The 24,941-nt window shown below is 39.2% G+C and overlaps 1 protein-coding gene across 5 annotated transcripts in view; it reads right to left on the minus strand.

The window, feature by feature from the left end:
* Nucleotides 1-24,941, minus strand: part of DENND1B (DENN domain containing 1B) — a 537,680-nt gene that overhangs the window by 109,466 nt on the left and 403,273 nt on the right. For 3 of the 5 annotated variants that reach the window (XM_030206247.1, XM_030206246.1, XM_030206245.1), the window contains 2 exons: nucleotides 13,976-14,077; nucleotides 1,553-1,643 (listed from right to left, as the gene is read on the minus strand). In XM_030206247.1, coding sequence (XP_030062107.1) covers nucleotides 1,553-1,643; nucleotides 13,976-14,077 — 193 coding nt within the window. Of the gene's footprint in view, nucleotides 1-1,541; nucleotides 1,644-13,975; nucleotides 14,078-24,941 lie in introns of those variants that run through there. The other 2 variants (XM_030206249.1, XM_030206248.1) reach the window with 1 other exon arrangement.

Raw genomic sequence — 24,941 nt, forward strand, 5'->3', positions numbered from 1 at the left:
TACAGACTTTCCCTTAATGTTTCTAAAACTGAGGTAATTCACTTTTCCAAATCCTACGGCACTGTTCCATCACACCCTACACTCCAGGGTCACATGCTGTTCTTTATGATAAAGTATGGGTCCTATGGCTCATTGTTTACTCCAGACTTTCCTTCAAACACCACACTGACAAAACTATTCAATCACCCTTCTTTGTTTTGCAATAAATTTGATTGGTCAGACCCTACCTCCCTATTTCCAGCATTTGTATCTTTCTTCTTGCTGTTGTCATCACTCATTTTGATTACAGCGATTCTCTTTTTTCAGGGTTGCCTTCTTCATCTTTAAAATGCTTACAGTTTATTCCATTTATTGCAGTGAAGCTTCTATACAATGCCCAGAAATTTGATCATGTCACTCCTGTTTTACAGCAAGAACATTGGTTGCCTGTGTCCTTTTGGATTAACTACAAATTACTTCTCTTGTTATACAAAGGACTTCTTCCATCAGCCCCAAAATACATCTCGAGGTTGCTTACAACATATCGTTCTCCTTGACTATTACATTCCTGACAGCACCATCTATTGCACCTGCCCCCTCCTCCCGTTATATGACTAAATATCACCCATATCTCTGCTTTCGCTTATGCCGAACCACATCTTTGGAATGCTTTAACTTTACACCTTAAACTTGAGCCATCATATCCCACTTTCAAGAAACTCTCAAAAACCCTGGTTACTTGATCAAGTTTTCCCACCATGACCTCTGTGTTGCTCCATCTAGTTCCTTCTGTCTACGTCTCTGATTGATGCATCTCTCACTATCTGTGGTTTTCTATTTTATCTTTTTTGTCTTTCTCTGTAAATGCTCCTTTGAGCTTTTTATTGTGAACTTCCCAGATGCCATATGACAACTGGTGGTATATCAAACCTAAATAAATTAAATAAATATTGACTCTGACTTTTTTATTTTTAAGGACAAGACTTAGAGAAGACAAAACATTACATAAATTATGCATTTTCTTTTGACTGGGAATATCAGTAACCTGAATTTTCTAAATAATCTCAAAAAAGATAGTTTTGGAATTAAAACTATTTGTTTTGTATATTTCTGTCTAATCTAAAAGTTACTTAAATAGACTGACTACCTGGTCTTCACTGTGTGCTATCATGTTACAAAGTTGAGTACATAAGTAATAAGCAATACAAATAGCTGAGAAATTAGTAAAATCAATGAGATTTCTCCCTTGTCTCCCCCCCCCCCCCCCCAGGTCATTTCTCTCTATCTCTGTTTTATCAGCCCAGACAAAACCTGCCAACACTGGGTTCACTGCCATTAACAGGGGGATTTGTCCCACCTATCACCATGATAGACTTTAGGAATGTGGTATGTACGTAATCGGAATCATTCTTGGAGAGAAAATTGGTTACATTTGTACCAATTAGCAATAAAACACATTCTGTATTTGTTCAATAAATTGTTTAGGACAGCGTCAGAACTGTATCAGATTGGCCTAATGATATTCCAAGGTGCACAGAAATCAGCCTCGGGTACTTAAAAAATCATTCTTTACCTCCACAGAAGCCACCTGCAGTGATCTCCTCTTCAAACACATCGGTGAACCCTCTTCCTGCATTGAGTTTTGTCAGGCGTCCTTCAATGAACTAGAATAGAAGACAGAGGTCTGTGGACGATGCAGCTTGCTCAGTACTTAGTTTGTGTTGTGCCATAGTTTAATCAATTAATGCACACAAAGCTGCACTGTTACCACACTGCCAGAGTTAGAACAGACCAAGCAACAGGCAGAATGAACCAATGTACATGTGAGATAGCCTTCTAAAATGTAACTGTCACCAAACTTCTTAAAACCAGCAAGAACGTCTGTCAAATTAAAGTTTACACACTATCCCTGATGGATTTAATAAGCCCTTGGTTGGTTTAATGCTATTTAATTATTTCTGTGGCTTGTGACAAACTGTCATGGGCTGCTGGTGGTCATACGCAGGGAAATTCTATAAATTAAGGGCTATAAGAGTTACATGAGTATTATACACGTAAATGTTTAGAATATTACCTTATACACACATATGTGCACACATACCCAAGTACATGCCAATGCTGTACCAAATCACTATTCAGTAAATACACACTTATCTTGCACAGCACATATTTACAAGGGGGGAGGGGTGGTGAACATAGGGGGGGGGGTGGAGCATGGGTAGGATATAGGCAGGGCTTCTGCATAAATGTAAGTTACACACATTTTTGCCTCATTTAGGTGCATGCCTAAACATTAGGTGTGATGATACTGGGCTATGCTAGCAGTCTATGGCGATGAGAAGCAGAGGATCAAGAGGGAGGTACAAATATTACCAGAAAGCTGCAATGACTAATTTAGACTACTGCTTCATAAAAAAAATTTTTTTTTATAAATTCTTGTAAGAAAAGTCCATAAACCATTATTAAGGCAGCCACTGCTTATCCTTGGAGGCAAGTAACATAGAGTCTTGTTGCTTTTTGGATCCTGCCAGGTACTTTGACCTGGCATGACTGCTGTTGGAAACAGGATGCTGAGACAGATGGAACTTTGATTTGACCCAGTATGGCAATTTTTAAGTTCTTATGACTCTTTGGGAAAGCTTGTGGTTAATGTTTCAATCCTTGTTTTAATTCCAGGGAGTTTTGCTTCACTGAACACAAGGGATTTTAATGTTTGTACGTGCTGTGTCTTTGTTTCATATTGTTGTATTGTAATTATTAATTATTTATTGTTCCTCTCACTGAGCATTTTTGTAATGTAAAAGGGAGCTATAAATTCAATAAATGAAATAAGTAAGGGCCTGCTTTACTCATTCTGCATGCAAAAAAAGCTTGGTGAATCAGACTCTAAATAAGATGCTTATACTCTGCTTTTAAGATACAGGATGCATGGAATAGATTTGCATTTCTTTCTACATCTCATATACTGTAAATCCCAGATCATCCATAAAAGATAAGCTACTTGCAAAATAACATCACCACTAGTTAGAAAAGAAGTGGAAATTGCTAAGCAATAGCTTTAAAAGCATAAAGCTATATACTATGCTTCCTCTATGGATAACTTGCCAAAATTACTTAAAGCAGCAGCAACTCCTTTGGGTTCAATGTTCATCAAATCTGTGTGAGATATGCCATGACCTTCTATGGCACCTAGTAAAGTGACTATTTTATATTGACCCCCTTCTGAAGGATAGTACGCTACTTTAAAGATCAACATATGGAGAATCCAATTCAAATTATGCCTATTGGGGGATTTATATTTTTCTAGTTGGTAACTGTGCCCCTTCTTCTGCAGTATAGAGAATTCCTATTTATACCATGCCATAAAAATGAGGCATGTGTGATCTGGGCATGTTTTCATGTACACGAGGCAGAAACAAAAAACGCTTGTCAGCTGCCAAGAAAAGAAACAATGCCCTAAACCAAAACATTTAAATGAAAACCAAAGAAAAGAAACAGAACATTTCTTCTTGAGGGCAGTATAGGAAAAAATAGAACAACCAATCCTGTATTATTTAAACTCGTTTTATCTGCACTGCTTTTTCACTGACATGAAAGGAGTATGACTCTCAAAATCTAGTCAAAGATCCAATAAAAAGGTAGCATCTACACATTTTTATTTACTCTTATTTGTAACATATCCAAATGAACTAAAATGGCAACCACACTTTCTTTCTTGAAAAAATAATTTTTGGATATAGGTTTGTGATGGACTAGTACTCATCCACCAGCATTTTATAACACACACTATAAAGAAAGAGAATAGTAAGAATGACCAATGATTCAGTGCATACTATTAGAATATGATTTAGAATGATTTTAAATATTTAACGTGCCTTAAAGAATTGTCAGCTTTTTAAAAGCTGTTAGTAGTACAAAGTTTATAATCTGCTTATTTTAGCAGAAGTAGGCCAACTCCAGTTTAAGTGAAGAAACATTTAAAAACTGTTTACAAATTATGTTCTTCAAGCATAAGCTGCCTTCTTTTCAGTGTTCCTAAAACATCATATGGGAGCCAGTAGAAATGAATTATTCAAACAAGTGTCATGCATTATCACTGACTATGCAAACAGCCCTGCCAAGGGCAATCTGATGCTTGTCAATGCACAGACTGATGAAATGCACAAAACTCAGCTCTTTGAAAAGTAAAAAAACAAAATAAAAATCCAGCAGCGATAGTAATATAGCACATGCCACAACAGATAAATCCCTGCTCCTTCTTGGTCGCTTCTCCTTTTCCCCTCTTCCAAGTCGGCTTTTTTCCAAATAGACTTGGTTCATGGTCAGACTACTATGGCATCACTGGATTATTTCACAGTAAGTATAAAAGATAACAGCATCCTTAGCTACTACAATGCAGAAAACAGCCTTTGAACTGAGACATTATCTCTTTTAGGAACATCATGAATTTATACCATGCTATAAACTACCACATGATTAATTGCTATCTTCATCATTTGGCAAAATCATATCAGCAACTAATTGAGAAGCTGAGTTGGAGTTTTCAGTATGAGGATTAGAATGGGGGTAGACCGTCTGAGCACAAATATTGCTAATTAGACTTGTTCACAGAAATAAGAATGCACAGTAGATTTCCACAATACAACTGTAGGTTGACTGAAGATTTAGTAAGCAACTTGTTTAAACTAATGCTAACAATTCCTTTATAGGACTGTCACTACTGATATGAAGATTAGATCAAAAATGTGTTTTATACTCCAGCAAACATCAGGCAATTTTAGATAGTTTGTTCATCCCCAAAAATACACATGGAAGTTACCACGTATATATTTTGGCCATCATCTTAGAAACGCAGGTATGCACATTTAGGCCCCATCTAAAATCAACATAGCTCTGCCACTGGAAAAAGACATGTAGGGTGGATTCTCTATGTGTGGGTCAAGATGCTAATGTGTGAGGAATGATCAATTTTATAAAATTACAGGTGTAAAAAATATACATGGGAAGTACCAGGTCTTAAACGTGTGTGTGTGTGCCACAAGAAAATAAGACTGAGAACAGGAAAACTGCATGACGTCATAAAGCTGAGGCCGTATCACCCCCACCTTTCCTGTGCAGCAGCAATTTTAATACACCCAAAACAAAGCAATCAAACCTATCAGCTGTTGCATCCACATTCTCGTCCTTTATTGTTGGTAGCATTTTTATGTGATCTCACTAATATTTCAAACATGTTATCTTGTGCATAATATGGATGTACACAGAGAAAGTATCAGTTTCATCAGTAACAGTAGTAATTAGTTCTAAATCATAATCATTGTGTCTTTTGGAGGGGCTGGTTATAGGGAATCCCTGTGTTTGTACAGAGATGTCTTCACCTAGTAAATGGTTACCAAAACAGACATGTTATGAGAATCGGGTGCTCAACATTCAGATTTTCTGTTTATAAGTACAACGTTTTTTATTTTTAAACATTAATTAGGTTGAAACCTGGGAGTATTTAACATCTTTTTTTCCTGTGGGTACATCAAAAGAAAAAAAGATGGTATGTGGGAACTTGCTCCTTTTGTTTTGTGGAATGCAGTGGTATATTATAAAAATGCACTCGATTTTTTTTTTTTACTACTACTATTTCAAAGACAGGTATTGAATAATGAGGGAAGAGCTTCTTACATGCAGTTCTGTCCAGAGTCAGTCTAAATGTGCCAACATTGTCCAGTTTTGTTGTTTATATGTATTTTTCTTCAAGTCTGTTTGGTTCTAAACTGCCTTTTTTTTTTTTTTGAATCTTTTTCTCCTGGCTGTGAGTTTGTATATAGATGACTGTGATACTAGGCAGACAAACAATACACCACTAAAACACAGTAGCAAGCAGCGCACTATAAGCCAGCAAAGTTCATACAAAGTTAATTATGTTCAGTGGAAAATATATCTGTTGTCTGCCTGCTATGTGAATATTCCATCACTGTTTCATTATTGCTACCAATTATTATATATTTATGGGCATTTGCTTTAAACTTTTTTTTAATTTGTTTATTCAGACCTTACATGTACATGGTATTGCTTGTTAAATCCGAAGGCGAAACCTAAGGGTGGTATAAAGTGTGTTGTGCTGTAAAAGTTGTTGTTTATTTTTGCAATTTGTGTTTGGATGCCTGCTCTGGTTTGTGTATGTGATAACGGTTGAATAACTGTTTATACTTATAGCTATGAATTCTGAACATGCGGCATCATTAAAAGGCAGAGCTTTAAATGCCCAGTTGGGAACATATGATAATCTGAACTTTGTTAAATGTTTCAGACATATCCATCGACTTGCTCCCATGATGTTACTGAATTCTATTATTCTGTTTCTCTGTATGTCCAAATGTAAACCACATTGAACCTGAGTTTGCTTGGGATAATGTGGGATATAAATGTAAAATTTTAAAAAATCCTTTATCCTCCACCTTTTAAGGCATTGCCTATCCAACTGGATGGTGATGGCACAAGGAAAGCAAGTTTGGTCTAGTAAAGACTAACTCAAAATAACCTGTTTCTTAGATGGGCTCTAGTATTATCATATTGAAAATGCAACCATACCATGCCTTTGTGGTTATATTCCACTAATAAGTTAAATGATTAATTGGCTTTCTTGAAACGATTATATAACTTTTGGATGCACGACTAGGAACAAAAACACACATTTATGCAATATCACAATTCCTCATGTGCAGCCACAAAATAACATTTTGGGGTGGACAGTGTTCACAATGGGCTCCCTTTTATTATTGACCAGATAGAAGAAATAAGAGTTTTCAGTTTTGGCATTGGCACAGTAAAAGTCAGCACAAGAAAAAAAAAAATAAGAAAACCAATGCCAGATCACCCGACCTTCAAGAAGCGACTCAAGACCTTCCTTTTTGGCAGAGCATATGCTGTGAGCCCATCTGGCGCCACCTCCTTTTGATCCACGACTGTCTCAGCGACAAATTATCACCTCCCCTCTCTTTCCCTTTCCCTCCTCAGTTATTTCTCTTTCCCTCTTGTGACCTTGTATACTGTATTTAATACTATTGTTTGTTTAATAGACTATTGTACGCCACATTGACCTGCCCATGAGCAAGAATATTGTGGGATATAAGTGACATAAATAATAATAATATTATGTTTAAACAAATGAGAAATCTACATGAAACAAAATATTTATTTTTGTTAGTTTGACTTATAAAACCACTTGTCCCTGAAACGTGCTCAAAACAGAATAATCCATTTGTCTATCTAAAATGTAAACGTCTACAAATGAGATGAAGTAAAGATGTGATTTCATGTCCCTGAATGAAAGGAGAGTATAATTTTACTTCCATTTAAATTCAATGTATTCTATCTTTATAACATCTAAAGGCAGATTACAACAGTTAAGATGAACCCATCAGGAAACAGGATATCCTCACTTAGGGCCTCTTTCGATATCGAAACGAAAACTAAACGAAAGCTAAGTAACCGAAAATTTGGTATTGTAAATATATACACAGATATGACCATACATTCTTAACAACGTTAAATCAAATAAAATAACAGCATACAGGGGCATAATCGAATGGGGACGACCATCTCTAAGGGCGACCATCTCTAAGGATGTCCTCGGGAAGGGGCGGGGAAACCCGTATTATTGAAACAAGATGGGCGTCCATCTTTCTTTCGATAATACGGTCGGGGACGCCCAAATCCCAATACTTAGGTCAACCTTAGAGAAGGTCGTCCCCGGTTTTCGGCGATAATGGAAACCGAGGTCGCCCATCTCAGAAACGACCAAATCCAAGCTATTTACTGAACCGCGCTAGTGATTCCTGGCGTAGCAAATGAGAGGAAGCCCTTTCAATTCCTATGGGTTTCCTCTCATTTGCCAAGTGGGAATTGCTAGGCAATGCCAGTAACATCACTGTTCCATAGTTCTGACCAGCTAAACATGTAGCACGCTAAACAAAAAGAAACTCATTATGCCCAGGGCTGAAGATAATCAGCCACAAACTGTGTCAGACTCAGACATACTCCACAGCTTGGCATTAGAGAAGAAATGTACTGGCATAATCCAGACTCGACAAGAGTCACCACAGCAAGATCTGCAGAGAAGGGACTTATATGCCAACAAGAGGCACTACAAAAAGGCATACTCTGTGAGAAGAGAAAGAGAGTCCCCTCCAGTGTCGCTGTCTGATCTGACAGAACCTCTGCTACTAGTCGGTAGAGCGAAGGCAGAGTCCCAAAACAAAAAATGACGCTAACCAGAGACTCTGACGAGGAACTTACAACTTGGCAGCACAGGGAGGAGCAGCAGCTCTGAACATCTCCTTAGCCCTATCTGACTGAAGGCCCCACATATTCATCAAAATCATAGCCCTAGAAAATCCCCAGAGACTCGAGCCAAAATAAAGAGCACCAAGGCTGACACTACCATATATAACAGAGAGGAAAAGGTGCATGGGATAACCAGCTGCTCTTAGAGGTGCATGGGAAGACAAATAGAAACCATACCACCACTCGGATAAATAAGAGAGGCAGTACACACAGCAGTGAATGCTCCTAAGAACCTCAACAATATACATCACAGAACTATGAGGAAGTAAAGGAGAAAGCACAAAGGCCTTCTCTTAAATGTAGGAACATGACAGTAAGAGGAACCGGTGAAAGTACTTACCAGCTGAGCAGGAGTCCATATAAAGAACATGAAATTGGTATCCAGCTCATATAAGTAAGTTTAGTATTAGCCTGTAGCCTTCTAACACTCCTCAGAAACTGCTGAAAAGGGAGGGAGTGAGGGGGGGGGGGGGGGGGGGGGGGGAGAAGCCTAGCAGGTGTCACCCTGCTCCATCCAGAATTTCTTCATAAAGTAACATAGTAAATGACTGCCACTAAAGACCTGAACGGTCCATCCAGTCTGCCCAAGTAAAGGAACATACATCCTCCAACAGACACCCGGTTTGAACTGGGGCAGGAGCTGAAAAGCACTACAGAGGAGCTGCACAATCCTCAACCATCTGATTGAAGAAAGAGAAAATACTGAACATTCCAGGCTACATGATACCCTTAAGGGATGAATTACAAAAACTATTTTTTTTGTCTCCACCTACTGGGTTGATAGACATAACCCATTCATCTGGACTGGTCTGGTATGATGAAAAGCAAAAGGCTAATTTCTGTAGCTGGTAAGGTAGCAGTCCTTCCAGGTTAAGCACATCCACATTTTTTTTGCTCCCATAGCCCCAACTAGTATTGGTACCACCACTAATTTCTCTTTCCAGATTCTTCCAATTTCAGTTTATAAATCCTGGTACTCTGTAATCATTTCCAATTCTTTTTCTCCATACTTCAACAAACCATATGTATTTTGGTTCAATCACTCTATATTGGTGCACTGTAATCTATTAGTTTGGAGTTTAAAAGGCCACAATATTTTGTATTTTCATAATTTCATGTTCCCAATAATTTGTAGTCACACTAAATACATACTTTTACTTTAAGTACCAGTGAATTAATCTGGCAACTGTGTCGTGCCATTTCCTATATTTGGTTTGGGCAATTTTCCTGCTGCCACTGATAATGTCTACAGTTTTCTCTTTACATCGTTATACATTTAGGGGACTCTTCTGCTAAAGTGAGTCATGTTTTGGGCTTTAACATGCTATAATACAGAATTTTAACACAAAGCAAGCCCCAAAAAGTGAATTCCCACTATTTTTTCATTGCAGGTCATGCATTAATATTCAGATTAATGTGTGGCATCTGCTCCCTGTTAACATGGAAGTACTTAGCACCTCCTATTTTGGAGGCAGTATGTGATCCCATATTAACTGTGTTAGCCAATTAGCACGTGTTAAGAGTAACATGCTAGCTGGCTCACACTTCCAAACCCATTTGCCATATTCTCACAGAAAAATTCTGCAACATTCATTAATGCGTGGTTTACCACATGGAAATAGGCAAACTACCACAAAACTCCTTAACATGTTAATGCGGTAGCCTGTTTCTACATGTTAACTGCTCATTAAAGTGGCCTTTTACAGATCAGTGGTAAACGCAGGCTTACCACTCACTCTTTTGAGACTACCACTGGCCCAACACAGCTGCCAAAGGTAGTCCCACCCCTCACGCGTGCCATTTCTGTGGAGAAAAAAAAAAAGCAATTGGGCATCACCGTGTGCTGCCTGGTTACCACTGGGTTAGCGCGGAAGCCCTTTTCGCCACCGTAATGGGTGGCTGTAAGGGATCCCTGTCGCATGGCCACACCAGATGACCCCTAAGTGCTTAGCGCCCTTTAGTAAAAGGGCCCCTTATTGGTATTGCTAATTTTTTTTTTCACTTTTGTTTGCATGACTTTGTTTGAATTGCTTGTTCTTCAGCAGCAAAAATTGCCGCTTCCATTTCTTTTTTAAGATATAACATAACGTATCAGTTCTTATATATTGTATCACACCAAAAGGCTTGGAATGATTTACAACAATCCATTTCCATTTTCTCTGCAATTCCTTCTATATTTTTCAAGTATTGTATATGAAACCATTTGTATTTCCAATTTTGTAATCCATCTATTTTTTAAATTCTTCTTTAGTTCCCATAGATATAAACAATTTTTCATTTTCTACTTTGATCAATAGTTGTTCTTTGCCGTTTAGGATGTAATCATTTACCTCTCCTTCCTCTTTTTTCACTGTATGTTCCATGATACAGCCTATCTATACCAATTGGTTAAGAGAATGACGTTCAATCATTAGCTTTCTAGTTTTCCAGTCTAGATTGTCTAAATCTGATTGTGTGGGTACAGACCATGTATTTATTGCTTTTACTGTATTTCCTGCATTGAGTTTTGGAGTTTAATATTTTCTGAACTTATCTAAGATAGTTTATCTTAGTTTTGGATCTCATCATGCATAATTTCAGAAGTCTTGAGAATTCTGGGGCCATATTACTAAGCTGTGGTAGGCTCTACGTGCGTGCAGCGCACACTCAGATGAGACTACCACCAGGCCAGCACACCCTCCTGGTGGTAATTTCAGATTTGGCTCACACCCGAAACACATGGATGAATTATTTATTTATTTCATCCTAAGCGACTGGCACTTGGCACGCACTGACCGGTTACCACATGTGTAGCGTGTGAGCTTTTACTGGCATTAAGAGCTAAGGCTGGTTTTGGGCGCTCGCTGGTTTCATTTCTACTGCAGGCCCTTTTCCCGTCTCATTAAAAAAAGCTATTTTTTGTAGATACGGTAAAAACTGGCTCGGCGCATGCCCAATACATGCGCCTACACTACCGCAGGCCACTTTTTACTACAGCTTACTAAAAGGGCCCCACTATTTGTAGGTTTCTTTAAATGATGCTGCCATAAGTCGCTTAAATATGGTGTGCTGTATGTGAAGATCTTTCTTAAAAGGAGGAAAAAAGGCTTCAAATGCTCAGTTTACTTTTGAAAAATTTACTTTGCTTATGCCGGGCGGGCTTCTTCATCAGCCTTTTAACTTGAAGAGAAACAAAGGGACTTAGCAAAATTGAAAAGTATGGTTTGACTCCTGAGGAAGAATCGAAACGGAGACTCTCTGTTGAGCAAACCGACGCTGAACATAAAGAAAACGAAAGCTAAGTAACCGAAAATTTGGTATTGTAAATATATACACAGATATGACCATACATTCTTAACAACGTTAAATCAAATAAAATAACAGCATACAGGGGCATAATCGAATGGGGACGACCATCTCTAAGGGCGACCATCTCTAAGGATGTCCTCGGGAAGGGGCGGGGAAACCCGTATTATTGAAACAAGATGGGCGTCCATCTTTCTTTCGATAATACGGTCGGGGACGCCCAAATCCCAATACTTAGGTCAACCTTAGAGAAGGTCGTCCCCGGTTTTCGGCGATAATGGAAACCGAGGTCGCCCATCTCAGAAACGACCAAATCCAAGCTATTTGATCATGGGAAGAGCCAGCATTCATAGTGCCCTGGACCCCCTGACATGCCAGGACACCAACCGGGCACCCTAGGTGGCATTGCAGTGGACTTCACAAATTGCACCGAGGTGCATAGCTCCCTTACCTTGGGTGCTGAGCCCCCCAAACCCACTCCCCACAAATGTACAACACTACCATAGCCCTAAGGGGTGAAGGGGGGCACCTACATGTGGGTACAGTGGGTTTTGGGTGGGTTTTGAAGGGCTCCCATTTACCACCACAAGCGTAACAGGTGGGGGGGGGGATGGGCCTGGGTCCGCCTGGCTGAAATGCACTGTACCCACTAAAACTGCTCCAGGGACCTGAATACTACTGTCAGGGAGCTGGGTATGACATTTGAGGCTGGCAAAACATTTTTTAAAGTTTATTTTAGGGTGGGAGGGGGTTGGTGACCATTGGCGAGTAAGCAGAGGTCATCCCCGATTCCCTGTGGTGGTCATCTAGTCAGTTCGGGCACCTTTTTGAGGCTTGGTCGTGAAAAAAAATGGACCAAGTCGGTCAAGTGCTCATCAGGGATGCCCTTCTTTTTTCCATTATCGGACGAGGACGCCCATCTGTTAAGCATGCCCCAGTCCCGCCTTCGCTACGCCCCCCGGAACTTTGGTCATCCCCGCGATGGAAAGCAGTTGAGGATGCCCAAAATCGGCTTTCGATTATGCCGATTTGGGCGACCCTGAGAGAAGGATGCCCATCTCCTGATTTGTGTCGAAAGATGGGTGTCCTCTTTCGAAAATAAGCCTGATAGTGTTTCAAAAAAAGAAAAAAATATAAAAAATGGAGGCAGGAAGTTTTTAAAAGGCTGATGAAGAAGCCCGCCTGGCATAAGCAAAGTAAACTTTGCAAAAGTAAACCGAGCATCTGAAACCTTTTTTCCTCCTTTTAAGAAAGATCTCCACATACAGCACACCATACTTAAGCGACTTATTGACCAATATTTGTCAAGTTCCAATTCCATTGAAATGTCCTCACTGAAAATGTAGAATAGTGACCCAAGTTCAATGCTAGATTTTCCATATAATTTATATTTTTATCTATTTTTAGCGTTTTCTTGCTGGCCTCAACCTTACTCAGAAAAGATTTCATGTCTATTGCTGGACAACCCTCAAAGCTACTCGCTGCCCAAAATTCAACCACTTTTCAGTTTTTCTCAGAGTTTAGAAGCAAATAATAACTGAATTCCAAGACTCTGACATCAAATTTAACAGACAAAATTAGTAGTGCTATTTATAAAGAAAGCCCTTCTCAGGACTACAAGCAACTACTGCATTGATTCTGTGTATTAAAATGTTATTCTCGAGGCTGAAAAAAAGCAGACATAGTAAGAGAAACAACAAAGCCATCAAACTGAAGCAAGCAAGATTTGTTCCCCCCACCAAAGTCTCATCATCACATTTTAAATATTTACTGAAAATAAAGATCCTTTCTCAGACTCAAAGACTGCCTTCTTATGTAATGAAATTAAGGCACTTCTAAGGGCTGAAGAAGAAAGCTAGAATGACTTCAAAAAATTTAAAGGCAGACTGTACCAGATAGTTGCTAAATTTAAAAAAAGAAGAAAAAAACTCAATACTGCAGCAGAGAGCCAAATGTTGGCGGATATAAAAGATATTCCACTACCCATCTTAGAATAAAGGCAGAACAATGGGTGATGCTGTTATATACTACTAGCTACTACAGAACAATAGAATCAAAAGCTTACAGAAGTGACTAGAACCTGAAATTCTCTAACACAGAGGCCTCAGTAAAATCAGAATGTGACTAAAGTGAATATGTTTATATTACAATGTCCTTTCTTTTAAAAATGCTGGGCCAAAGAGAAGACCAGCCTAGTTTTCAATACCATTACCTTTATTTACAGTTCAGGAATTTGACAACTGTCAATTCAGTCCACATGCCTTCCCATAGTGTATGTTATATTATGGTTGTTACATATGAATATAATTACAATTAATGTGACTAAAGAGAACTTGCACAAATGTAATTAAGAGCCAAATATGGTCTGTCTTACCTGTTTAAAAAGTTGAAGATTTACTGCAGTTTCCAGGAAGTGTTTCATAGTGCTGGAACGATGCTTAATAAAACTATCTTCACAGAAGGTGATGCATTCTCCCTAAATATGAACAATGAAGTGATTTGAAATGTGAACAATGCAGTGATTTGGAGATAAACAGTAAGATAGTACAGGAGAACAGAAAAAGACCAGTTGATCAATCCAGCTTCCCTGTTGTTCCTGTCCAGTACCGCTAAGGATATAGACTAGATCAGTGCTCTCCGAACCTCATCCTGGAAGCACCCCAGCCAGTCAGGTTTTCAAGATATCCACAATGAATATTCATGAGAGAGATCAGCATGCACTACCTCCACTGCATGCAAAACTCTGTTATGAATATATATTATGGATATCCTGAAAACCTGACAGGCTGGGGTGTCTCCAGGTCCAGGTTTGGGAACCACTGAACTAGATGTTAACCATATTGTTTGACCACCTGTTAAGATATCTCTGCTAATCAAGACAGTTTAGGGCGGTCATATTCTTCATTTGTACAAAGGAACATAAGATAATCCACTTAATTCAAACCCAGCACCCAATTATAACAATAGCTATTAATAAAGGTAAGGCCATTGCTCAAGCATTTGACCTTTCATCACTTATGAAGGTAAGGAGAGCATTTTTAGTTTTAAACTGCAGTTCTGTTTAAGGGGCCCTTTTACTAAAGAGCATTAAAACCTAACGTGCAGTTAACATGTGAAGATTGCCCTGTTGTTGCATGCTAAGAATGAGTTAACTAATTTTAAAAATATTTTTGGAGGGGGCGTGTCATGGGCAGAGAGTCGGCATTCCTGAAGTAATATGTAATGATGAGCATGCACTAACCGGATAACACAGTAACGCTGGAGAACCTAATGCCTCCAAAATAGGAGGTAGTAAGAGGCAATAATCAACTGCAAAACAAAAGGAGCAGTGTAGCAGTTCAAAAAGATCATCTACGTTTTATTTTTATTCTTTTTTATTTTTTTAAAGATTTTATTCATATTATTCTCTGGTTATTTTAACAAATAGTTTTTGATTTTTTAGGACTGGGGAATTCCTGCTTTTTTTTTTTTTAATCGCTGCATTTCTTTTTCTTCAGTTTATTTACTGTGTATTTAAATTATATACAAACAAGCGCACAGTTTCAACAAGTTAATATTAATAAACAAATGACAGCAAAGCTAGCTAATAAAAGTAAATCATTGTAAAGGAGCTTGTAAGATAAAGTCAGATTGAGTTACATCATTTGCAAAGATTGCCAATTACGGCCTATTTACTAAGGTGCGCTAGCGTTTTTAGTGCATGCTAAAAATTACCATGCAATGTGTAGACGCCCATAGAAATATTATGGGCATCCACACAGCGTGTACTAAAAATGCTAACGCACCTCTAGCACGGCTTAGTAAACAGGGTTCTGAGAGTCTAATAGAACCCAAATATTTGAAATGTGTGATAGGTTGTTGCATTTAGAAGCTGCAATTTCCTCATATTTTCAAATGAGGCAAAGCTGGCTCCACCATTCGTACGCTGTGTTTTTAATATACTTTTAGCCTTTTTGGGGTATTTTGAGGCAATGACATCATTGATGATGTTTTCAGCAGGAGTGTGGCATTTCTAACAGTGTTATCAGTAGAAGGACTGAGAATTCACTTGGGCATATTGCTGCAAGCTGGGAAAGCTGCTTTTCAGGTTAAAATGTTGGTTTTATCATCACTTTTTAATCAGGATTTCTTTTGCTTTCACTTTGTATATAGGACTGTTTTAAGCTTAAAACTTCGCATTTTTTTCACACACTTGATAGTTTTAAATTGCTTATAACATGTAGACTCATAAAATATGGTTAGATGAGACTTTTTGGTTAAAGCATAGCAGCCCGATATTCAGCTGTTTAGCTGATCGCCGCAGGCGTTAAACCCGGAAATTCAATGCCGGGCCATATTTGGGCATTGGCAATGAATTTCTGGGCAGTACTACAGACCTTTCAGCCTGAGGAGGAAGACTGACTGCTTGATTAATTAAGGCCACATCACTCCAAAAAACGCTGTCTTGTTTTTTATAGATGACCTCTGAAGTTGTTTTGGGTTTCTTTTTTATGAGTTGGATATTCTGACTGATAGATGATCTTATATAAGTCCCTAAAGGGGTCTTTTTACCAAGCAGCGAGAAAAAGGGCCCTGCGGTAGTGGTGGGGGCTGTTTTTCTCACGACCCGGGCCCTTTTTATTGCAACGGGTAAAAAGCCCCAAAACCAAAGTGGCCATGCGGTAAGAAAACTATTACCGCGTGGCCATCCGGTGGGGAGCCCTTACCGCCACACACTGAGGTGGTAGTAAGGGTTCCCAATGTAATGTAGCAGTAACTGGGCAGCACGCCACAATACCAGATTACCGCTGCCCTAACCATTTCCAGGTTTTTTTCCCCCAGAAATGGCACTTGCTTGACCCGGAACTACCACCGGCAGCCCTATTGAGCCGGCTGTATTCTCGGAACTGCATTGGGCTTACTGCTGCTCTGTAAAAGGGCCCTTTAGTTAAGCATTTTCACTTTTCTTGTTATCAGAGATGATTTTACTTGTAGCTATTTTTAATTGTGGGGTTTTTTTTTTTAACTGCAGTATCATTAAGGGCTCTTTCTCTATGTCAAGCGATATATTTCAAAATATAAAAAGATTCACTTTTCCACTATTTTTCTCTGTTTTTAAATGTTTCTAAAGTTTAGGGGTCCTTTTACCAAGCTGTGGGAAAAAGGGCCCTGCGATAGCAACAGGGGCCGTTTTTCCTGCGCACCAGAGCCCTTTATACCACAACGGAACCCCAGACACACATGGCCATGCGGTAAGAGAACTCTTACCGCATGGCCATAAGGCGGGGAGTCCTTACCGCCACCTACTGAAGTGAGATAAGGGCTCCTGCGCTAACCCAGTGATAACCGGACAATCTCAATCTCTCTCGACTCTTAGTAGCACTTTATTTGAGCCTGAGTTGTCACACTGCTTCCTTTTGTTTATTACTACTGTTAAAGTTTTATATTTTGTGTTATCATACAATAAACTTTCAGTTACAGTAAATTAAAGCAGAATCCAATTAAAATTAGACTGATAGCCAAATACAAAAATGAAATTACTACTTGGTTGCTCATTGAGAAAAATCTCTGTAAAGCAAATTTATTTTTGGCCTTGTGTTACCAAAGGCAATTATATATATTGCTTGGGCCAAATATATTTACATTTTTTTGGTACTAGCCAGCAAAAACATTACATTAGTAAAATACATTAGAAATTTTAGAGACCCAAAAGCCACAGTATTTGAGGGCTAATTAAATATATATCATACTATGATGGGCATTTTCGATATGACATCTAAGTTCGACTTAAATCTGAATAAGAAAGAAGTTCATTTTCCAAAAAGAAAAATGTCTACCCTTTGTTTTTGAAAATACTGTTTCTAACAAGGTTTTGTGCTTTGGACGTTTTGTTTTTTTGTCCATTTTCAAAAAAACAAAAAGTCTACGTGAAAAATGTAGACAATCAAGCCATTGAGATGTAGGAGGGGCCAGCATTTTTAGTAGACTGGTCTCCCGGACATCCCAGGAGATAAATGGGGCACCCTAGTGGACTTCAAAAACATGCTCCCAGGTATACATCTCTCCCTTGTCTACTGAGCCCCCAAAACCCATCCAAAACACACTGCCCACAACTGTACACAATAGCCCTTATAGGTGAAGTGGGCACCTATATGTGGGTACAGTGCGTTTCTGGTGCATTTCCAAAAGAGGGAGATAGGGACCAGAGTCTCCCATTTCATAGTGCACAGTACTGCACTGACCACTACATACTCCAGGAACCTGCATGCTGCTCTAATAGACCTGGCTCTAACATCTGATGCTGCCGGGAAATTATAGACCGGTGAGTCTGACGTCGGTGCCGGGCAAGATGGTGGAGGCTATTATTAAGAATAAAATTGCAGAGCATATACAAAAACATGGACTGATGAGACAAAGTCAGCACGGATTTAGTGAAGGGAAGTCTTGCCTCACCAATCTAATGCATTTTTTTGAGGGGGTAAGCAAACATGTGGACAATGGGGAGCCGGTTGATATTGTATATCTGGATTTTCAGAAGGCGTTTGACAAAGTGCCGCACGAAAGACTCCTGAAGAAATTGCAGAGTCATGGAATCGGAGGTAGGGTATTATTATGGATTAAGAACTGGTTGAAAGATAGGAAGCAGAGAGTAGGATTGCGTGGCCAGTATTCTCAGTGGAGGAGGGTAGTTAGTGGGGTCCCGCAGGGGTCTGTGCTGGGTCCGTTGCTTTTAATGTATTTATAAATGACCTAGAGATGGGAATAACTAGTGAGGTAATTAAATTCGCCGATGACACAAAATTATTCAGGGTCGTCAAGTCGCAGGAGGAATGTGAACGATTACAGGAGGACCTTGCGAGACTGGGAGAATGGGCGTGCAAGTGGCAGATGAAGTTCAATGTTGACAAGTGCAAAGTGATGCATGTGGGTAAGAGGAACCCGAATTATAGCTACGTCTTGCAAGGTTCCACGTTAGGAGTTACGGATCAAGAAAGGGATCTGGGTGTCGTCGTCGATGATACGCTGAAACCTTCTGCTCAGTGTGCTGCTGCGGCTAGGAAAGCGAATAGAATGTTGGGTGTTATTAGGAAGGGTATGGAGTCCAGGTGTGCGGATGTTATAATGCCGTTGTATCGCTCCATGGTGCGACCGCACCTGGAGTATTGTGTTCAGTACTGGTCTCCGTATCTCAAAAAAGATATAGTAGAATTGGAAAAGGTACAGCGAAGGGCGACGAAAATGATAGTGGGGATGGGACGACTTTCCTATGAAGAGAGGCTGAGAAGGCTAGGGCTTTTCAGCTTGGAGAAGAGACGGCTGAGGGGAGATATGATAGAAGTGTATAAAATAATGAGTGGAATGGATCGGGTGGATGTGAAGCGACTGTTCACGCTATCCAAAAATACTAGGACTAGAGGGCATGAGTTGAAGCTACAGTGTGGTAAATTTAAACGAATCGGAGAAAATTTTTCTTCACCCAACGTGTAATTAGACTCTGGAATTCATTGCCGGAGAACGTGGTACGGGCGGTTAGCTTGACGGAGTTTAAAAAGGGGTTAGATAGATTCCTAAAGGACAAGTCCATAGACCGCTATTAAATGGACTTGGAAAAATTCCGCATTTTTAGGTATAACTTGTCTGGAATGTTTTTACGTTTGGGGAGCGTGCCAGGTGCCCTTGACCTGGATTGGCCACTGTCGGTGACAGGATGCTGGGCTAGATGGACCTTTGGTCTTTCCCAGTATGGCACTACTTATGTACTTATGTCATAGAGATTGCTAAATCATATTTGTATTCACATTTGTGGGGGTGGGGAAGGGGTCAGTAACCACTGAGGGGGATATTGGGGGGTCACCCCTGATTCCCTCTAGTGATCATCTGGTCATTTAGGGCACCCTTTTGTGCCTTATTCATTATAAAAACAAGTCTAGCTCAAAATGTCTTAGTTTTAGTACTGGATAGTTTTGTTTTGTTCCACTATGGCTGAAAAACGATCAAGTATTAGGAATGCCCAGATCCCACCCTTAACATGCCCCTGACACACCCCTTTGTGATTTGAACACACTTCTGGCGAATTTCATACAAAAATGTCTAAAAATTGGTTTTGAAAATACCAATTTGGACGCTTTTGTGAGAAAAACGTCCAAATGCAGATTTATGCCACTTTTTGGAAATTTTTCTCTTTTGAAAATGAGCTCCAGTATTTACAAAGTTTAAATAAATACATTAATGGAAGAGTTCAATGCACAGTGTCTGCATTCATCAAAATTCTATAGAGTGTTAGAAAATCTAAAAAGCGTTTCAAAAGAAAACAATGGAATACAGTCAAACATTTGTAGTTTTTGTCACATAATTTATATAGTAACTTCTAGAATAGAAGGCTTGCTTCTATTCTAGAAGTTACTATACTACAAAGATAATTGTTTAGTCTTAGATTACAGCTATGTATAATGTGATCATATGACTATTGTTATCATATAAACAAGTACAGTTTATTTATTGCATTTAGAACCTGCTTGTACCTAAGCAGGGATATGTCTAAAACATTCATAATCATAAAAACATGACAGATAATACACATCACATTAACAGGTACAATTAAAGTACACTTCCTCCTGCAAATTTACAGAGCACCCTTAAGACCAATAAAGCATCAGGAAACAAGTGTCACATTTTAAACATCTGAACCATTCACTTGCATGAACAAGGCCTTAAGTTGTTGTATCAGACAATAGTCTTAAATACCCTGGAAGGGATTCCATCTCTCAGAACCTGTGTTAATACGTGGAGATATGCAGAAATAAAGATCTACAAATAATCTGGAGCTGAATCCTTTTACTTCTGTGTGGCATACGAAAAACTGTGAAAAAACCGTGCCTTGCAGTTAATACAAAGCCTATTACTGAATGTTAACTGCTAATGAAGAAGATAATGCAATGAAGTTACCTACCATCCTATAAGTGCAGCTAACTGCATGACAGATAATGTGGAATGCAGTCAATAAATGGTAGCAAGATTTGCACTGCATTAATGACATGGCAACCTTCTCAAAAATGCTGGGAACACCCTGAACAGTTACCGCAGTGATTCTGCATTTATCATGTGTTAACTGCCAAGTCTTATCACACCTTAGAAAACAGGATGGTAAATGACACAGAGAAAAAAAAAATTTTCAATCCAAAATATATGTTCAGACACACTTCGCCAAATTCAGCTCTTTTAATATGAAGCGACACAAGTGAAAGTTTCCATAAGTCTAAACAAAGAGTTCTTTCTTTTATACTGCAAATTATTTAAAACATCTAAGTGGTTTACAACAAAATAAAAACAAAATACAGTGGGGATGAAAGGGAAAGAACCACAAAAAGGGGCCCAAATTACGTTCAGCAATAATAAGAGGGGGGGGGGAGGTAATTTTAAAATATGAATAAGATGAGACTATAACAGTGATGTAACAGGGTAGCAAAACTAATTAAGGTGAGTAATTAGAATCTCATTTCAGAATGAGGCAATTTATAAGCAGCTGTAAAGTTGTGATTTTTAAGTAAGGTTTTATACTTTTTGAATAAATGTTCTGAATTAAAGTCTACTGGAAGTGAATTCCATAATGAAGGTGCAACAATGATGAAGCAGGAGGAATGTGTAGAGTGTGAATGGATCTGTAGAAAGGAGAGAATAACCAAGAGATGTTGATGGGCTAATGACGATACCATAATGGAATATAAGGATTGAGAAAACTGTGAAGGAAAGAAGGGATTTCAGAATACAAGATTTAATATGCAAGGAAGAGGATCTTGTACTGAATCCTAAAGAAAACAGGGAGACAATGTTCCTTTATCAGAAGGCTGGAAGCACTATCATATTTTTTAGCACCATAAATAAGCTTAATTGCAGCCTTTTGCATTACTTGAAGCCTTTGAAGCTGATATTGGGGGACACTGTGGAGGAGAGAATTGCATAAACCAAGATGTGATAGAATTGAAGAATGAACTAACAGGTGCATAGAAACTAAATCATGTAAGGAACGGGTGGTGCATATTTGTCTGAGGGTTTAGAAAGACCAGTATTAGTGAGGAAATATGTGAGGTAAAGGTAAGACAGTTGCAAAGTAACTCCTAGGATTTTAATAGAATCTCCTAAGTCGAATCTGAATTTCAGTTGTTTTAGGATGGAACCATAAAGAGGGAAAAGAACAGCCACTGTTTTGGAGGTTTAATTTCATTTGGTTAGATGAAAGCCAGTCAGAAATGATGTTCAATATTAAAATATAATCATTATGTATAAAATATATTACCCCCCCCACATTCTATAATCTCATGCACATATTTATGCAGTTACATTGTCTTAGTGCATCACATGTTTTCAATGATTTCACTGTGAGAGTTCTAGACCAGGTACTTCCAACTGGGCGGGGTGGAGATTTGAACAGATGTCTCCTACAGTTGGAACAGAAATGGATTTTTCGTCTCCATTCTCTTGAACCGCAGGGTTTAAACACCAAGTTGGAATGGACAGTGTTTTTTTTAATAAGACAAGTAGTTTTGAAGATTATGAGGGCAGGTTATGTAGCTAGTGGAATGTGGTATTTTTGTGAGTTCTCAGAGTGGATGTTTGATGTTGAACTGCATCTGTGTATGTGTGTTGAAGATAGGTATATTTGTTGTTTGTTTGGTGGGTTTGAAATAGGTGTGTGTGGTGGTTCCTTTAAGGTTAATTAAGTGGGTAGCACTAGGTGGGGCAGTAAGGTATTTAAGTGGATAAAGCCCTTCTGGTGTGTGCTACTTTTTGCTTCCACACACAGAGTCAGTGTATTGGATGGTAGTCTGTAAGTATTTGGAATGTATGTTTAAGATAGGTACAATTGTTGTTTGGCTGATGGTTTTGAGATATGTGTGTATAGGTGGTTTTTAAGGTTAATTCAGCAGGTAGCACTGGGTGGGACAGTAAGGTATTTAAGTGGACAAAGCCCTTCTGGTGTGTGCTATTTTTTGCTTCCACACACAGAGTTAGTAGTCTGGAAGGTAGTCTGCAAGTATTTGGAATTTTGGTTTGGGTTGAGAGTTCTTGTTCACTCAGTTTGTTTAACTAATTGTGCTTTATGTTGTAGGCAAGATTGTCCAGTTGTCAAAGTATGGTCATGCTGAGGGTCCCCCCGTTTGCCCCTGAAGAAGCCCTGTGGTGGTGAAACGGGTCCATTGGGCAGGGAAGCCCGATGGCGACCGCTTTGCAGCTAAGTGATGTTTAACATTATGGGCAATGCAGCTTTTGATATTCAATATTAACATTTGATTTGTTTGTTATAAAATTTGAGCATATAGGAGGATGGTGAGAAAGTGACCAGTGATTGATTGGCAGTGACGCTCATGTAGAGCACTACTTGTTCAGTATTATTGTTGTATGTCACTTATCTGAGGACCTTTCCACTTTTCCTTATCACTGTTTTTGAACAGGGTTCCCACTCATATAAACCCGCTCTTTTCTTGTTTGATATTTTGGATTTTTTGAGCGGTAGTTCCCCTACTGAGTATTGTTACATACGTGACGCCATTAATTAGACAATAATTGGCATTAATTGCTGTTGACTGACACTAAGGTGAGGAAGTTATCAAAGTGTGGTAAAAGGTGGACTTTTACCACACCTCTATTTATCATGGGAGCCAGCAACTTGTACTGAGGTATCGTAGGGTTGATGACTCTTACTGTAAAGGACTAAGGCTGATTGTGAACCAAGCCACATCCCAATGTTTCCAGGCTGTCTCCTAAAGGGGACAATAACATGTTACATTTTAGACTGCCGAACACTTCACCCCTCTCCCCCACAGGCTTTCCTGTCCTTGCTGGGACCATTTTGGATCCTGACATTGGTGAGAAAAGTATAAACCACTCATGACCACCCACTAGACCCAGAGGTTTTTAAAATATGGGTAGAGGGGGGGTGGCCTTGGGAGAGAGGCTTTCCTTGGAAGGGCAGAGCTTCCCTGTGGGAGTGATCTCATCTTGTGGGACAACCCTTCTGGTTGGGGAGGATGTTGCTGGTTAATCTTGAGGGAAATTGATGTGGGAACTTAAGTTCCAACTTTGAGCTTTCTATGAAGGAGGAGGACATGACAGTCTAAAATGTAACATATTGCTTGCCCCTAGATGACCTGGAAGCACTGGGCCATGGTTTGGCAGCCTGATATTCCCAAGCAGTAAAATAATCCCTGCTAAAACAGGCTATACCTTAGTTTGAGGTACGGAATTTATATAGTAGTGAATTTGCATCTCATTACCATGTAACGCAGAGTGCCTTACACTGAGAGTTAGGGCACTGCACCTGGCATTAGAACCCTTTAAAGTGTTGAGGGGCAAATAAAGCAGGTTAGTGCCCTACCTCTGTTTGATAACTTCCCCCTTATTGGCACTAATTTATACTTATGCACATAACTGCACTTAATCACTATGCTGTAATGTTATCATTCAAATTCTATCAAGTGTAATTGCAAAGGGGGCATCTGTGTAATAAGGGGCATAGGTAAGGGAGAGGCATGCCAAGCAATTACACACTAACTTTAGTGCAACTGCCGCATTTAGACCTGCTATTGTTATAGCATAAACACTCGCACCTAAATGTTTGGGTTTAAATGCCAATTTATACTAGTATTCTAGAATGGCAACTTCATGCATAACTGTCATTATAGAATTTGTGCTTAGAGAGAGAGAGTTAGGTGACCAATGTTAGGCAACCTTTCTTGAATTGACCCTATGCACAACAACAGAAAACACTAGGAACTGCATATAGTGTGGAGAGAGACACAAATGCACATTGGCTGAGTACCCGATATTAAGGAGTAACAGGGATAAGTGGGGACTGGGAGCTTAGCTTGGCTAAGATCCCACTAAAAAATGACTAAAGAAAATGTTATTTAGTGTTTTGAAGTTTATACAGTAGCCATAAAAACCACTACAAAAATGGAACATTTGTGTGAATCTCTACTGACATCATGTTATACATAATAAATGGAAGATTTAGGGAAAGCAAGTTTGGAGTGGGAATGTGACTAAATATCGGCGGCCAAAGTTAAGACTTTTAAAACATGAAAATTATGAAAGATTATTTCTTGCATGAAACAAAAGAACACAGTATAAACTGGTTAGGCTTATGCATGTAAATCCCCCCCCCCCCCCCCCCCAAAAAAAAAATACCTTATAAAAAAAACATAAGAACAGTCATACTGGGTCAGACCAATGGTCCATCTAGCCCAGTATCCTGCTTCCAACATTGGCCAATCCAGGTAACAAGTACCTGGCATAAACCCAGTTAGTAGCAACATTCCACACTACCAATCCCAGGGCAAGCAGTGGCTTCCTCCACCATCCAT

Source organism: Microcaecilia unicolor, chromosome 6 (assembly GCF_901765095.1).
Source record: "Microcaecilia unicolor chromosome 6, aMicUni1.1, whole genome shotgun sequence".
Classification (NCBI taxonomy): domain Eukaryota; kingdom Metazoa; phylum Chordata; class Amphibia; order Gymnophiona; family Siphonopidae; genus Microcaecilia; species Microcaecilia unicolor.